This window comes from Lipophrys pholis (genome assembly GCF_963383615.2).
Source record: "Lipophrys pholis genome assembly, chromosome: 4".
Lineage (NCBI taxonomy): Eukaryota > Metazoa > Chordata > Actinopteri > Blenniiformes > Blenniidae > Lipophrys > Lipophrys pholis.
This window is the reverse complement of record NC_137637.1, coordinates 8,785,600-8,803,140: the sequence shown is the minus strand read 5'-3', so window position 1 is coordinate 8,803,140 and position 17,541 is coordinate 8,785,600. Positions and strand designations below refer to the sequence as shown.

The 17,541-nt window shown below is 44.8% G+C and overlaps 1 protein-coding gene across 2 annotated transcripts in view; it reads left to right on the top strand.

The window, feature by feature from the left end:
- The window catches only part of LOC308109046 (zinc finger protein ZXDC), a 32,723-nt gene extending 28,505 nt beyond the window's left edge, over positions 1 to 4,218 (top strand). Inside the window, exons 9-11 of one of the 2 annotated variants that reach the window (XR_013935312.1) lie at positions 944 to 1,045; positions 1,293 to 1,443; positions 3,473 to 4,050. Coding sequence is in view for 1 of the 2 variants with exons in the window: in XM_080462387.1 (XP_080318513.1) it covers positions 944 to 1,045; positions 3,473 to 3,559 (189 nt within the window). In the remaining variant the exon portion in view is untranslated. Of the gene's footprint in view, positions 1 to 943; positions 1,046 to 1,292; positions 1,444 to 3,472 lie in introns of both variants that reach the window. The other variant, XM_080462387.1, reaches the window with a different exon arrangement.
- The last annotated feature ends 13,323 nt before the right edge of the window (positions 4,219 to 17,541 follow it).

Below are 17,541 nucleotides of genomic sequence, written 5' to 3'. Positions count from 1 at the left end.
CATGATCCGTGCACCAATCAGAATCTTCTAAGAATGGGCAGATCATTTTCCAGCAGATCTGATTGGTCAGGAGGCAGAGCTTTTCTACTGGTTGATCTCTGATCCAGAAGATAACCTGCTCCGGAGTAGGTTCAAGGTTTAGTTAGTTACCACAGTGATTTACAAGGTAAGAAGTAAACCAGCGCCAGAATACGAAAAACCAGAGCTAATCTGGAAGTTAATCCAGAAGAGAAAACCAGAGTTAATCCAAAGGAGAAAACCAGAGTTAATCCTGAAGTTAATGTTCTGAGTTCGTTGAGAGAAGCAGTCTGTTGATGAATGCTGCCACATACAAACTGACTTTATTTTCAGAAATGAAAAGAATCCAGGCCTCAGTCTTCCTCTCAGGCTTTGAGTCTGTAAACTCTTTTTCTAAACCCTTAACAGGACAAAACTCAAGACCTTTACTTGTGCTCTGAAGGGAGCGGATATTCAGGAGTAATTGTTCCAGTTATTACATGACAATAGGATCCTTTTCTGAACAGTACAAAAATAAAATTAAACCCATGGATTTCCTCATCAGTTTTATATTTCAATATATGAGCCAGAGTTGAAATTAATCAGAAGGTGATTTTCCCATCATGAGTTACCTTTTAGCTTCCATCCACACCCACTGTACTAACACATGAAGTAACATCAGTCTGATAGTTCAGCGTTCTTAGCCACAGATATATTCTCGCACACTTTGGCTGAAGACATTTTCTATTTCAGATTTTAAGCATATTTAGTGACTCCTCTCCTTGTTGTCTTTTTGAACCTCAGCGTTGTTGCGTTATGTGCCTGATGATGTGACTTCCTGGAATGATGCTTGAAATGGATTTTATCAGTGTTATCCAAGGAACCCACTTGAACAGCAGAGAACTCTGTGAACTTACCTGTTGGAGGTGTGCTGATGTGTGTGCAGGATGACCCAGCTGCTGATGGAGACCTGGCCTTCCAGCTAAGCTCGCAACCCTCAAGCTCCCACTCTCAGCTGACCGTCGACTTGCCCGCCAACATTTTACAGGTCACACACCTCAACACACTTCCTGTTTCTGCTCCACCTCTCTCTACCGCCTACATAGATGGATTTTCTACATTGGCACATGGATTCTGTTCATCAGGATCTGTGCATCTCCGCAGATATGGGACGTTACCAGACCAGTCTTAGCTGGGGGTGGGCCTGACCCAGACCTTATGAATCCTCTGTCTTCGCTTTGCACTAGTTGTTTTGTTAACATTTTTACCTTTTTTTTTTTTTTTTGCGACCGCAGAGCTGAAACTGCAACTTCCATGTTGGTTCCAAGAGAGCGAACGCCGGCCGGTCCCGTGGCGCGAGACGCGTCGCCGGGGTCAGGGTCGCCGGTGTCACGTCGCCATGTGTCACCACAACTTCCACGTTGGGGCCGAGAGAGCGGACACAATGTGAGGACAGATATTGAGGCTCCAGTGCACTGGCGCTCCAGCACACCGTGTGCGGACTCGGTCCATGTCCAATCATCGCGTTGCATTAGGTCGCGTCTCGAGCGACGTGACGAGCGGACTCGGTTCGTGCACCGGAGCTGGCCGACGGACGTCCATGGCCGCCTCCGAGCTCTAGTCCCAATCCCGTCACAGCCGTAGCACCTGCGCTTGAGCCCAGGTCTCCGTCCCTCTGTCGCATCTGCTGTTTTGGGACCAACATGAAAGTTGCAACCACAAAAAAAAAAAAAACAACCAGTGCAAAACTGAATATGTTAACAACAACAGACGATTCATACAGCTGACGTATTTAAATATTGCAGGCGTGTCGTAAATCACTGACCAATCAGCAGACGACTCCTCAAAATCGAACCCGTTCAGTTGTCCTAAGTACCCCAACAGAAGGGCGACAAAAAACCGTCAAACTTTGGAGCGGTTATTTCGGTACCATCAACAATTCTTGCAGTGGAAACGCACGAAAACCTGATCCGCACCATCCCGTTCCGTCGCGGCACATTTTATGCACTGGAAAAAGGGCTTTGGGTAAATTAAAGGTTCATTATAATCATATCTTTTCAGCTGCCCCAGGTTATATAAAGGTTGCTTACGCACAAAACAGGTCCTGAAAGATGAAAAAATAAACTTAGCGGGAGAATGTGTGTACCGCTAAACCAACTTTGGAACTTGCACATGCACATTTTGGAGACGAGGAACCTGGCGGCACTGATGGTGAGGTGGAGAAGTGAATCCAGATTCCTCTCGTACATTTGATAGCTTCAAATATCAGACTTATAGATCCACGTAATCATGAACAGCAAAGCTGCAGTGTTCTAGATCTTTCTTTAGTGAGACGTTACTACTGAGTCAGCAGCACCATGTTCATGTGAAACTTTCATCTTCAAATGATGCAGAGCTGTGGATAGAACTGATTATCAATTGTGACAAGGTGTGTAACAATCAGTCCAATTTTAGAGTAAGCACATAAATAGCATGGTGACAGCCTTGTGTTAAGCTGCAATGTATATGTGCTTGTACAGTGCGTCCATGTGCTCTGGACGCACTGGTGCGGAGCGCATCGATGGTGGAGACAGATGACCTCCTCATCATCCTCCGCCTCCAACTGTTGAGTGACTGAGGATGAAACACAAAGTCCACTGAGCCTTTTTACAAGTCCCTGTTCAAATATTTAATTTATACATTTAATAAACAGATAAAACAGAACTATATCGTTCTGCTGTGTCTCCACCAAAATGTCTCCTTCCCTCTTCGACACTCTGAAACACTCTGACCGTCACAACCATGGGGGCTGTTTTGGTGGGCTGGGGTGCTGCCCCTCATGATGTCACTGTCCTCTGGCCTCTACCTTCAGATCAGACTCTTTTTCTCCACCTCTGGAGTCACTGATCTCTCTGTGGCTCTCACACTATTTCCAGCGGCGACAACGTGCTGCTGATCGCTTGTTTTTTTTTTAAATTTATTTGTGATTTCTCTACCGTGACCACCAAATAATATCATTCTCCTGACATACACCTCGTCCATGATTATTTCTCTCCATAAAATTCCTTTTCTTCGTCTTTTCTGCCAGGATTTAGCGTCAAATGCCGGCGAGCAGCAGACTGATTGAGATGCAAAGATATTGACGAGGCACTTTGCATTGACCATTTATGGTAGAGAGTGGGCGTGTTGAGGGCGGGGTGTCAACTGCGCAACCTTCCAGGTGAACTGTGATCTATTAAAGGAAAGTGAGGGAAGATGTGCGTACACACGGTTTTACTGATCCGATTCTTTGGGGGCGTACGCCATTTTCAGCTTTTGGGTGCACGCACATTTTTAGTTGGAATCCTACGCAAGGTTTTATAAATGAGGCCCCTGGTCTTTACCTGAGCTCTCACCTCGACACAGAGACCAACATGATGCACACTGACTTGTGTATTTGAGTGTTTGTGCACTGAGGCTGCTGCAAGCTGAGTCCCGTGTGCTGGTGTCTCCACAGGAACCCTCAGTGATGACCGAGGACGACGACAACTCGGACAACTCCCAGTTCACAGGAAGCACAATTAACCTCCAGGATTTGGAGTGACTGCACCTTGTCAGAGGTCAAAGTTTAGCAGTGAGTGTTCCTGGGACATTGGAGGTTATATCTAGACACTTTGTATAGACTGAGGGCAGATACGGTTCCACATGTAAAGCACCGTGGAGTATGAGAAGATCATTAACTCAGAAGAAGCTTCTTCATTCATAAAGTTGAGTTTGTACCAAAATCCGATCTGTGCACACTGTGCTGTCCTGCAGTCATAGTACCATATTGCCTTTCATGCACACAGTGAGCTGTCCACGCTCCAGTTGCCTTACAGAAGATCGACTCTGTGCACGCCTCCACTAGCATGTTATTTGTCCTTATTTTTCCTAGATTTATTTTTCTATCGGAGCAGTCCAGTCCATGTGGAAAACATGCCGGCTCATGTGTTTGTATACAGTCTGACCACCTTTCTTGTAATCAATTTATTTATTATGCTTGTTATGAGCTGCGGGTTGGCAGAGCCAAACAAATGAATAAAAAACCACAACTAGAACCCTGTGTGGAACAACCTTTTTTAAATCTTTCTCACACACACACACACACAGCTTCTTGAGCATCAGTTGTTACTGCTAGCAACAGCAGATTTTGGAATCCCGACGGAGGTTCATAGCTGTCCTGGCGAACGCCTGTTAAGCGCATTCCCAATAAAGTTTCAAAGTATATGATCTTCTGTGAGTGTGTATTCGTGTTAGATAAACATGAGATTGTGTGTGTCATTCAGCTGCTGCAGCACCCGCTCATTTCAGAGTTACTGATAATACTGAGATGGCAACGTTGGGGTCTTGAGATGTCACGAAGGGGCGGGGCTATAACTCAGATCACAACTTAACATGGATTTTGCAAACAGACTGTCACATTCCATTATTATTAGCCTCGCATGGCGACACTATTCATGTTCACGCTGGCTCTTTCAATAAGCATTACTGCAACTCATATCTACAGATCGTTTGCACTGATGTCACAATTTTCCCATGATCCTCTCTGATTCGCTAGTGTCCTCCATTTTTTATGTCAGCAATGCGGCGGTAACCGTTGAGGAAGGTGCAAAAGTGGGAGTTATGTATGCAGTTGGCGGGTGTTCTAACAATTCTGCTCGCAATAATGTCTCTTTTTAGTTAACCTACTGTTAAATCGCATGAAGGGCCAAATGTCTAAGAATTAACTTGCAGACGTCAAAGTCAGTGGCTCGCAAATCTGTACAGAACCTACTAGCTACAAATACACAGGAGTATGTGAAGAGCATTTTGTGAAGGGTGCATTTTTTTGTCCATTACTACCCTGACTTGTGTGTTTTGATGACAATTTCATCACAAGTTTTTGTACAAGCACCATGTCTTTATTATTATCATACTCTGTCTGGCTCAACTGTACTAAAAAAAATTACTAAGAAAATAAAGTAGTAAGTAAGTAAATTTTATTTGTATAGCGCTTTTCACAGACATGGAGTCACAAAGTGCTTCAGAGTAAAAACATAAAAACAAATAAGAGAGAAACAAAACATCTTAAAAACACAACAAATGCCGAGTCAGTGGCAGCGTGGGTCGATTGGACTAGAATGCTTTGTGAAACAAATGTGTTTTTAGGCACTTTTTAAAGATGTCTGCTGAGTCCAGAGAGCACAGGTCCAGTGGGAGTTCATTCCAAAGTCGGGGTGCAGCAGCTTTGAATGATCGGTCTCCCCGAGTTTTAAAGCAGGTACGTGGAACCTTTAACAGGTTCTGCCCAGACGATCTCCAGCTCTGAGTCGAGCTGTAGGGCTTAATGAGGTCAGCAATGTAAGGAGGAGCTTGACTTCGGCGTCAACGACCAGTTCCCGAAGGAGATCCTGGACTGCCGCCGCCTGCTTTTTCCGGTAAGAAGGAAGTTAATCGCTGAGGGATCCCGAGCTGTCATCACTGTGGACAGGCTCTATGTCAACGGCCAGCTGTTCCGAGACCCCGCCGTCACTCCCTGGCTCTACAGATCGTCCTCACAAGCTGAGTATAACCACTCTAACACACACACATCACAGGTTTACTCAGGTCCAGGTAAGTATTTAACAGTAACATCAGTGAACATCATGAACAACGTATATTAAAGCGAAACTAATTAATATTACATCATTAATGTATACGATGTTTGCTATATTGCTGTAGTAATAATTATCTTGGACTTGCACTGTCAGCACTGGGATATAAAAAAAAAAAAAAAAAAAGCACTGGGATATTAAAAAAAAAAAAAAAAAAAGCACTGGGATATAAAAAAAGAAAAAAGAAAAAAGCACTCGTTACGTCACCGCTAAATGTCACCTATGGGTTTGAATTGGTTCTTTTTCTGTTTTTGGTTTCTCACTTTTCTTTTCTATTTCCACACCAACTCCCTTGTTTTGATAACAATACATTTCCACCTGGAAAGGGGTGATTGGGAGGAATGGCCTCCCTCATCTGAACCCGAGTGGTGTTCTGTTATTGGACTTCTGTGCTAGTCACAGTTTGGCCATAACGAACACCATGTTCGAGCACAGGGGTGTCCATAAGTGCACTTGGCACCAGGACACCCTAGGCTGGAGGTCGATGATAGACTTTGTGGTCGTGTCATCTGATCTCCGGCCACGTGTCTTGGACACTCGGGTGAAGAGAGGGGCAGAGCTGTCGACTGATCACCACCTGGTGGTGAGTTGGATGCGCTGGACGGGGAGAAAGCCGGACAGACTCGGCAGGCCCAAACGTGTCACGAGGGTCTGTTGGGAACGCCTGGCCGAGCCCTCTGTCCGCGCAGTTTTCAACTCCCGCCTCCGGGAGAGCTTCTCACGGATTCCGGGGGAGGTTGGAGACATTGAGTCCGAGTGGACTATGTTCTCCACCTCCATTGTTGAAGCTGTTTTAAAGCTGTCGTGGCGGCAACCCCCGAACCCGGTGATGGACACCGGAAGTAAGGGATGTCGTCAAGCTGAAGAAGGAGTCCTATCGGGCGCTGTTAGCTCATAGGACTCCTGAGGCAGCTGACGGGTACCGGCAGGCCAGGCGGGCCGCAGCCCAGGCCGTGGTGGAGGCAAAAACTCGGGCCTGGGAGGAGTTCCGGGAGGCCATGGAGGAGGACTATCAGTCGGCCCCGAGGAAATTCTGGCAAACCGTCCGGCGCCTCAGGAGGGGGAAGCAGTTTTTCCACCAACACTGTCTACAGTGGAGGTGGGGAGCTGTTGACCTCAACTGGAGATGTCGTCGGGCGGTGGAAGGAATACTTCGAGGACCTCCTCAATCCCACCATCACGTCTTCTGCTGAGGAAGCAGAGGCTGGGTTCTCAGAGGTAGACTCGTCCATTACCCAGGCTGAAGTCACCGAGGTAGTTGCTAAGCTCCTCGGTGGCAAGACACCGGGAGTGGATGAGATTCGCCCTGAGTTCCTTAAGTCTCTGGATGTGCAGGGACTGTCGTGGCTGACACGTCTCTGCAACATTGCGTGGCGGTCGGGGACAGTGCCTCTGGAGTGGCAGACCGGGGTGGTGGTCCCTCTTTTTAAGAAGGGGGATCGGAGGGTGTGTTCCAACTACAGGGGGATCACACTCCTCAGCCTCCCTGGGAAAGTTTATTCCAGGGTACTGGAGAGGAGGATCCGGCCGTTAGTCGAACCTCGGATCCAAGAGGAACAATGCGGTTTTCGTCCAGGTCGCGGAACACTGGACCAGCTCTATACCCTCCACCGGCTACTCGAGGGTTCATGGGAGTTCGCCCAATCAGTCCACATGTGTTTTGTGGACCTGGAGAAGGCGTTCGACTGTGTCCCTCGGGATGTCCTGTGGGGGGTGCTCCGGGAGTATGGAGTCCGGGACCCTTTGCTAAGGGCTGTCCAGTCCCTGTACGCCCGGAGCAGGAGTTTGGTTCGCTTTGCCGGCAGTAAGTCGGACCTGTTCCCTGTGCACGTTGGCCTCCGGCAGGGCTGTCCTTTGTCACCGGTTCTGTTCATAACTTTTATGGACAGAATTTCTAGGCACAGCCAGGGACCGGAGGGGGTCCGGTTTGGGGACCACAGGATCTCGTCTCTGCTTTTTGCAGACGATGTGGTCCTGGTGGCTTCATCAAACCTGGACCTTCAGCGTGCACTGGCGCAGTTCGCAGCCGAGTGTGACGCAACTGGGATGAGGATCAGCACCTCTAAATCTGAGGCCATGGTCCTCGACCGGAAAAAGGTGGCTTGCCCCCTTCAGGTCGGTGGAGAGCCCTTGTCCCAAGTGGAGGAGTTCAAGTATCTCGGGGTCTTGTTCACGAGTGGGGGGAAGATGGAGCGTGAGATCGACAGGCAGCGTCTGCAGTTATGCGGTCGCTGTATCGGTCCGTCGTGGTGAAGAAGGAGCTAAGCCAAAAGGCGAGGCTCTCGATTTACCCTGTCGATCTTTGTTCCTACCCTCACCTATGGTCATGAGCTTTGGGTCATGACCGAAAGAACGAGATCCCGGATACAAGCGGCTGAAATGAGTTTCCTCTGTAGAGTGGCTGGGCGCACCCTTAGAGATAGGGTGAGGAGCTCAGTCACCAGGGAGGAGCTCGGAGTAGACCCGCTGCTCCTCTGTATCGAGAGGAGCCAGCTGAGGTGGCTCGGGCATCTGTTTCGGATGCCCCCCGGACGCCTCCCTCGGGAGGTGTTCCGGGCATGTCCCTCCGGTAGGAGGCCTTGGGGCAGACCTAGGACACGCTGGAGAGACTATGTCTTTCGGCTGGCCTGGGAACGCCTTGGGGTCCCACCGGAAGAGCTGGAGGAAGTGTCTGGGGCAAGGGAAGTCTGGGCTTCCTTGCTTAGACTGCTGCCCCCGCGACCCGGCCCCGGATAAGCGGAAGAAAATGGATGGATGGATGGATGGATGGATGGATTTCCACTGTTTTCACCACATTAAAACCAAGACATCACAATCCAACTGTTATGATTTCACACACTCATATATTGTCAGACACACACTCCTATGTTTGAATAGCCAGTCAGACTTAGGGATCCTAAGTACACACGCACAGACATATGCATCCACACACACTCACACACGCACACAAACGCATGCACATAGTCGCGCACACATATGCGGACACACATACAGGCACACACTCACGCACGCACACACACACACACACACACATGCGGACACACACATACAGCATTAGAGAACCCACCTAGAAGATGAGTGTAGCTAGGAACACGTTCAGGTTTGTCACCTGGAATGTACGAGGAATGGGCACGCAAATACAAAAAGTTTTTGAACACTTAAACAAACTACAGGCAGACATTGTCTTGTTACAAGAGACGCACACACCTACCACAGGACATCACAAATTGATATCACCACAATTCCCTCATACATACTCAGCTTGTTATAACTCCAAACAGAGAGGTGTAGCTATATTAATCAACAATAAAATACAATTCTCTTGTAAAGACACAATCACAGACACAGAGGGAAGATTTATAATTATTCACATCTCTCTTCAGAACATAGAGATGTGTATCGCCAACATCTATGGCCCAAATGTTGATGACCCTCCTTCTATCATAATTTCTTCACCACCCTCTCAACACACTCTGATAAAACACTGATAGTGGGAGGAGACCTTAACATGGCCTTCAGTCCACAAGTAGACAGAGTTAGTAAAGCAGCAAACACCCGACACTGGGAATCTACAGATCTAGTCCAGCAGTACATGAGTGACTATGGCCTTTGCGACTCTTGGCGCACTGCTCATCCCACTCTTAAAGAGTACACCTTCTACTCAGCAGTGTACCAATCCTATTCACGCTTAGATTACTTTCTGGTGAGTAAATCAGTGATTAAAGACACCTTGGACACACAGATTCATCCCATTACTATCACTGACCATGCACCTATCAATTTAATTCAATTCAATTCAATTTTATTTTTAAAGCGCTAAATCACATCAACAAACATCTCAAAGCGCTCTTACAATGCTAGAGTACAACAGGACCCAACTAAACCCTTCCAAAGCAAGCAGGTGTAACAAGCAACAGTGGCCAGGAAAAACTCCCTCCCATGGAGAGAAGTTCATAAGAACTCCCTCTTCAGGAAGAAACCGTGGGGCGGACCCTAGACTCTGGAAGGACGGCCATCCGCCTTGACCGGTTGGGGGGAGAAGTACATGGGATAGGACAGGGAGAGAGAGGAAAAGAAGAGGGAGAGAGAGAGTGGCAGACAGGCCAGATAAGTACAAATACTAAGAAAAGTCTATGATGAGCGTTGGTCTGATGATGAACCAATCTCAGTCTGGAGTTTAAGGGCCGTGCCGTTGCGGTGGGGCCCCGGTGCTGTGGTGGGGTCGGGTAGTAGGATCGTCGTAACTCCACTCTGTGAGTCTTGGGTCTGATCCCCTGGATCCTGCTCTCCTCCTGTCAGGGAGAAAAAAGACGGCGGCAGTATCTGGTGGCTACAGTGATGTTGTTACACAGAGAGAAGAAAGAAAGACAAGAAACAGAACCTCCAAATGTAGAGTTACTCCCTTTAACGGGAGAGAGAAAATCCCCTCAGCAGTCTAGGCCTATAGCAGCTCAACTTAGTGCTCCTATTTTATTCCTATTTTATTCCTAAGGATAAGCTTTATCAAAGAGAAAGGTTTTTAGTCTACTCTTAAATAAACGAATGGTGTCGGCCTTTCGGACCGAGGCTGGTAGTTGATTCCAGAGTAAAGGAGCCATATGGCTGAAACTCCTGCCTCCTGTTTTACTTTTATGGACTTTAGGGATTACCAACAGTCCTGCATCCTCAGAGCGAAGGGTTCGTGGAGGGTGATAAACTTCTAGAAGTTTCTCGATATAGGACGGAGCCTTCTGATGAAGAGTTTTATATGTCATCAGAAGGATCTTGAATTCTATTCTAGATTTAATTGGAAGCCAGTGTAAGGATGCTAAGACTGGGGAGATGTGCTCTCTTCTTCCAGTTCTGGTTAGTAAACGTGCAGCAGCGTTCTGCACTAGCTGTAAGGTCCTAACAGAGGAGTTTGGACATCCTGACATTAGGGAGTTACAATAATCTAATCTTGAAGTCACAAAGGCATGAATAATTTTTTCTGCATCTTTGAAGGACAAGAAGTTTCTAATTTTTGCAATATTCCTTAGATGGAAGAAGGCTGTCCTGGAGACATGTTTAACATGGGAAATAAAGGACAGATCCTGATCAAAAATAACACCCAGGTTCCTAATATCACTGTTAGAGGTTAAGGTAATATTATCTAACCTAATCAGACTGTCTGAAAAGTAATCCCTGAGCTTTTTAGGACCTACGATTATAACCTCAGTCTTGGTTGTGTTGAGCATTAAGAAGTTGATAGACATCCAGGACATAACGTCCCTGAGGCAGGACTCTAATTTAACAAGTTGGTCGGCCTGATTGGCTTTAATTGATAAATATAGCTGAGTATCATCTGCATAACAATGAAAGTTAATGTTGTGTTTCCTAATAATATTTCCGAGTGGTAACATATAGAGATTAAACAATATCGGTCCGAGGACGGAGCCTTGTGGTACTCCACACCGGTCCCGTTCATGCATTGAAGATTTGTTATTTACATGAACAAATTGAAACCGGTCAGATAAATATGATTTAAACCAGTTTAAGGCTAAGTTTTTAATGCCGACGGCATCTTCTAATCTCCTTAAAAGTATATTATGATCGACAGTATCAAATGCGGCACTAAGGTCCAGAAGAACTAAAACAGATAGAAGACCTCTATCTGAGGCCATTAGAAGGTCATTAGTAACTTTTAGCAGTGCAGTCTCTGTACTGTGGTTCATTCTGAAGCCGGACTGAAAGTCCTCTAACAGATTATTCTCGTGCAGATAATCATTGAGTTGTTTAGCGACTACTTGCTCCAGAACCTTTGACAGGAAAGGAAGGTTGGAGATCGGCCTGTAGTTTGAGAGAAGGCTTGTGTCGAAGTTTGGCTTCTTAATGAGAGGTTTAATAACTGCTAGTTTAAAGGATTGTGGCACATAGCCTATTGTTAGAGACTGGTTAATAATTGCGAGTATAGAATTATTAATTAGTGGCAGTGCCTCTTTCAGAATTCTATTAGGAATTGGGTCCAACAGGCTAGTAGTTGGTTTAGCAGAAGAAATAAGGGAATTTAGTTCGGCTAGTTGTATTTGCTGAAAGCATTCCAGATGACTGTTAGGTTTAACCAGTTCCTCTGTTATGGGGCTAACGGACGGTAGGGTTTGATGGATGTTATCCCTGAGCGTTGTAATTTTATTTTGAAAGAACTTCATGAAGTCCTCACTACATATATTGATAGGAATGGTGGGCTCAACGCTATTTTGGTTGTTGGTCAGTTTGGCTACAGTACTGAAAAGAAACCGAGGGTTGTTTTTGTTTTCCTCTATTAAGGATGAGTAGTAATTAGTTCTACTTCTACTCAGAGCTTTCTTATAAGTTTTGAAGCTATCTATGTCTGTTTTTGTTGAACGCCAAGTTCTTTCTTATCTACGGGAGCGTTGTTTAAGCTCGCGGGTTGATGAGTTAAACCATGGGGATGACTTTTCCTGTTTTTTCATTTTCATTTTTTGAGGAGCTATGTCGTCTAGCGTTGTTTTCATTCATATCTGTCAGATTGTTTGTTAGGTATTCAATGTCTGAGCTAGCAACAGTATACGGGTCAGGAAGATTCACTACTGATTCTATAGCAGAGGGAATTCTTTCCTTGAATTTAGCTATCACTATGACATTCACTAATAGAACAATCACCCCTCCTATCAGACAATGGAGATTTAACACGTCACTGCTTAAGGATCCAGACTTCCTCACATTCTTTAAAAAACAATGGACAATCTTTTTAGAAACAAACGACCTGCCTGGTGTCTCTCCCTGTGTATTTTGGGAAACGGCTAAAGTTGTCATGAGAGGCAAAATCATCTCATACTCCTCATACAAGACCAAAAGGGAAAAAATAAAGGAGAAAGAACTGGAAGATAAAATCAAAACCATGGAGACAGCTCATGCTGCCTGCAAAGACGACCGCCTATTAATGGAACTAAGAAAATAAAAAATAGAGTTGAACAGAATAATTGAACATAAAACACAATTTCAACTGCAGAGACTACGCTGGGAGAACTTTGAACATGGTAATAAATCCAGCAAACTTTTAGCCAATCAGTTAAAATGAAATAAAGAAAAATGTACAATCCCCTCAGTCCAAACTCAAAATGGTAAAATCACTTTTAACCCACAAGAAATAAACAATACCTTCAGAGAATTTTACAAAAAACTTTACTCTTCACAAATTGACCCTTCACAATCTGAAATAGACTTTCTGAGCACAGTTGACCTGCCAAAATTAAAAGAACAGATCCAAGGTCTAGAAGCTTCCTTCTCAGTAGAAGAACTGCAGGAAGCTCTCCAGCACATGCCTGATGGTAAAGCTCCAGGACCTGATTGATACCCCACTGAATTTTACAAAGAATTATGGTCTTTACTCTCACCTATTTTTTTCAGAATACTTGAGGAAATTAAAGAATCTTCAACTCTCCCCCAACATATGAACTGTGCAAATATCAGTCTTCTTCTAAAACCGGATAAAGATCCCACAATACCATCTAGCTATTGCCCAATATCACTAATCAATGTAGATCTTGAAGTAATTAGTAACATTAGCAAGCAGACTGGAAAAAATCACACCCCACATTATACACCCTGATCAAACTGGGTTCATTAAAGGACGACACTCCGCTAACAATACATGAAGATTAATTAACCTTATAGACCACTGCCACCACAATAAACAAAAGGTCATTATCACCTCCTTAGATGCAGAAAAGGCCTTTGATTGGGTAAATTGGAAATTTCTACTCGCTACACTACGGAAATTTGGATTTAGAGAAAATTACCTCTCCTGGATAAAAATACTGTCCACCTCACCCAGTGCCTGTGTTAAAACCAATGACCAAATGTCCTCAAGGTTCAATCTTGAGAGAGGCACCAGACAGGGGTGTCCACTCTCACCAGCTCTCTTTGCAATTTTTATTGAACCACTAGCAGCAGCCATCAGACAGAATAATTACATAAAAGGAATACGAACAGCAAATGTAACACATAAAATATGTCTCTATGCCGATGATGTGCTACTTTTCCTTCAAAACGCACAGACTTCTCTTCCAGAAACAATAGGGTTAATAGACAGATTCTCCTCAATCTCAGAATATTCTATAAATTGGAACAAATCAGTCGTCTTGCCTATCAACTCTACATTTCAGCAGACACCTAACACCCCACTAAAACCAGGGAACATCAAATACCTCGGCATTAACGTCTTAGCCAAACTCTCAGACTTGGTGCACTTAAACTACACCCCCCTTATTAAAACATTGGAGGAGGATCTCACTCGATGGAGGACACTCCCAATTTCACTTATGGGGAGAGTAGCAACAATCAAAATGATGGTCCTGCCTAAAATTAATTACATCTTCTCAATGATCCCAACAAAACCACCAAAAACCTGGTTTAACACTCTTGATTCTCATGTCTCAAAATTCTTATGGAAAAACAAACCATCACGTATAAGTTTAAAAACTCTACAGAACACCAAGGACCAAGGTGGCTTAGAACTCCCAAACTTTTATAATTATTATCTGGCCAATAAACTACTTTATGTTGTAAAATGGATTAATCAGAATACAGATGAAGGCTGGCTAGAGGTTGAAAAAACATTCTGTGAAGCTCTCCAAATCAGAGATCTTCCCTTCTTCAGTCCTGTCATCAAAAAACACAGCTGCTTTAAAAGCATCAATATAAACACATCGCTGACAGCTTGGTGGGAAGTTCTTAAAATGAATGGATCTTCACTCATTCCCTGCAAACTCACACCCATCTGGAACAATCCCGACATCCTGCAAAGAAAGAAACCAATAAACTTCCCAAGATGGCAAAATAACGGAATAAGAAACTTAGAACAACTTATCTCCAATAACTCTTTTATTCCATTTAATGAAATAATAGAAACATATGGTATCAGTCAAAACAACTATCTGGAATATCTTCAGCTTAAAGGAGACATATCATGCTTTTAAATCCTTCCTTTTTACATATAAATCATACAGTTGTGGTCTATATAAAGCGGAACTGCAATGCTTGGGTCTGAATTCCTCATTATTAGAGCTCCACAGACCCCTTTTCTACCCCTTTTCTGATGTGCTTCTGAGAGCAACTCGTTTTGGGGCGGTCTCTTCAAATGCAAATGAGACACTTCATACCCCGCCTCCTCTCCAGGTTGCAGAGGTGACACTCGGTTCAACGCCACCCTGTTCGGCCATCTTTGTAGTTTGATAGAACAGATACAATTATCTAGTGGCGCAGAAACTTTATATTCACACATTATTTACAAAATGTCAACAACGGAAGATTTGTCCATCCAGCCATACATGTTGGAGCCAGAGTCGGACCCGGCGGAGCGAGATGAAAATGACGATGATGCACCTGTAGAACAACGTCTTCATATGGATGTAACGCAATGGTGTGTTACTATATTTACACTAACTTCTCCATCCATGCCCACTACTACAATACTGCCTGTATTACAACGACTATTTAACACAGAAGTTACATTCTAATCTAAAACGAGCACACAGCGCTAACATATGAAGACGGTGCAACTGCTAATGCTAACAAAACAATGACAGGGACGTCTTATCATCACACTTTTTAGCGGTATATACAGCTTACCGAAGTGCTCTGTTCGTCGTCTCCATAGATAGAAGGAACTGACCGCTCAATCAGACCAAGTCTTTTGGCAAATCCTTCTTTATACTGGCGGAGGTTGCTGAAGCAGTCATCCTTAAAGTGCTTCGCGCACACAAAAATGACCTTACCCACAGATGTGGGTACATTTCTGTGAAAAATAACGGCTCCCGGGGGTGCGGCAGGCCTCGCCGCCGGAGTTGGGGGGGCTCTCGGCCCGCTCGGCCCGGGGGCCCTGCTCTGGCCTTTTCTCGGCTTGGCGGCTTGCCCTTTATCCTTCTCTTGTGGGCTCCTCTTGCCTGGGGGGGATTCCTCTCTGCATTCTCCGTCGGGTGCTTTTTGGGCGGGGGCGTGGTTCTCTGGGGTGGTTCGTTGGGGTCTCCCCGGGCCTGGGGGGCTGCCGTCTGCCGGGGTGGTGGTGTCCGGGCCCGATGGCCTCGGGCCCCGGGGTGTCGCTACTGGTCCCCCCACAACAGTTCCGGCCACACCCAGTGGACAAACCACACACACACACACACACACACACACACACACACACACACACACACACACACACACACACACACACACACACACACACACACACACACACACACACACACACACACACACACACACACACACACACACACACTTCCACTCCTCACAAAAGGTGCTTCTGAAGTTGCTTGTTCTCTGTCATCATTTGCTCAAACTTTAAAAATCATGTTCCTCTTTTGTTGTTGCCTCTTTGTTAATTCATGTTCCTGCTTCACATTACTGTCTAGATAGAGCTGCTCAGGCTGGTTAATCTAAGAAATCATCTTACTGTCTAGATAGGGCTGCTCAGGCTGGTTAATCTAAGAAATCATCTTACTGTCTAGATAGGGCTGCTCAGGCTGGTTAATCTAAGAAATTATCTTACTGTCTAGATAGAGCTGCTCAGGCTGGTTTAATCCAATAACAGTTGGAAAGTATTTGGATCAGTGTGATAACTACAAATAATATATGTAGCACAACAAGGGTATTGTATGTTATCCCCTCCCCCTCAACTTCTCTTCTCTCTCTTCTCTTCGCTCTCTTTGAGCGTTCCCACCCGGTCGTGTACGGCAGCCATGCCAACTTCTGATGGAGGAGGCAACAGGAGGAGACTCCAGGTCTCTCCCTGTTGCAAGACCAAAAACTGTTCTGACTCCGAAGGCTCTCAATCACATCATATTGTTGGCCCAAGCTGCCGAACAGGACAAGGGCAAAAGAAAAAAAAAAAAAAAAAAAGAGTTTCTACAAATGTACAAACGTAGTTTTGTCTTTGTCAAGTGATTCTTTATGGTACATTTGCTGAAGAAGGCAAGAGCGACAGGAACACCTGGCAAAAGGTCATCACCATAGCGGCAGAGGCAAATGTGGAGTAGAAAAACCTCATCATGTTATAATTGCCCGCTGTTACTGGCCTGGCATGAAGGCTGACATTCGCCAATGGGTAAGTAAACTGCGTGTACAGGGGCGACTGGTTATTAATGACTAACCCCTAATTAGGAGAAGGTGGGCCTGAGCCCCACCTGGTGTCATCAGAAAAGACTGCATGCAAAGTATGCTCATAATTCTTTAAGATTATCTAAAATTTTTTCTTGTCTGTGATTAAAACTTCCTCTTACATAGCACATAATTCCTGTGTGAGGACTGTACTCGCTGGTTATTGGTCTCCTCTAGCGGTTTCAGGCAGTGTTTTCTGTGCTTCACATAACCGGAGCAAGTTGTCACGAATACCAGCTTGTTAGCAGTGAGAGCTAACAAACAGCAGCTAAAGCTAACAAACAGTTAACAATCAAAATGAATTAGGTTGATTATTTACGAGGACGAGTTTGAAACTCTTTCGCACTTTAGCAGAGAAACTTAGTTTAACTAGTGGTAAACTGTGTGACACCAGGATCAAAACATTATTAGTAAGGGCCCTGAAGCTCATTTTGAGTGTTTTCACTGCTGTTACTTTTACGTTCAGATTTCACTATTTAAAGTGTTTATGTTGAATATTTGGTGTCCCTTTTTTCAGCACAACCTCACCTACATGATTCTACAGTTATTTATTCATTTTGACACACTGGACGTAAAATCACAAAAAACAAAAAACGAAGAATGCATTTTGGGGATTTTTTTATATTTTGAGACAAGAGCATGTTTTTGGAACTAATATCACAAAAATACAAAATATGAGCAGCTAAAAGATAGATTTTTATATTGACAGACACAAACATGAAATAAAAGATGAATTAAGGCATATCTAATCGAATTCTGACAAAAAGTTACAAGT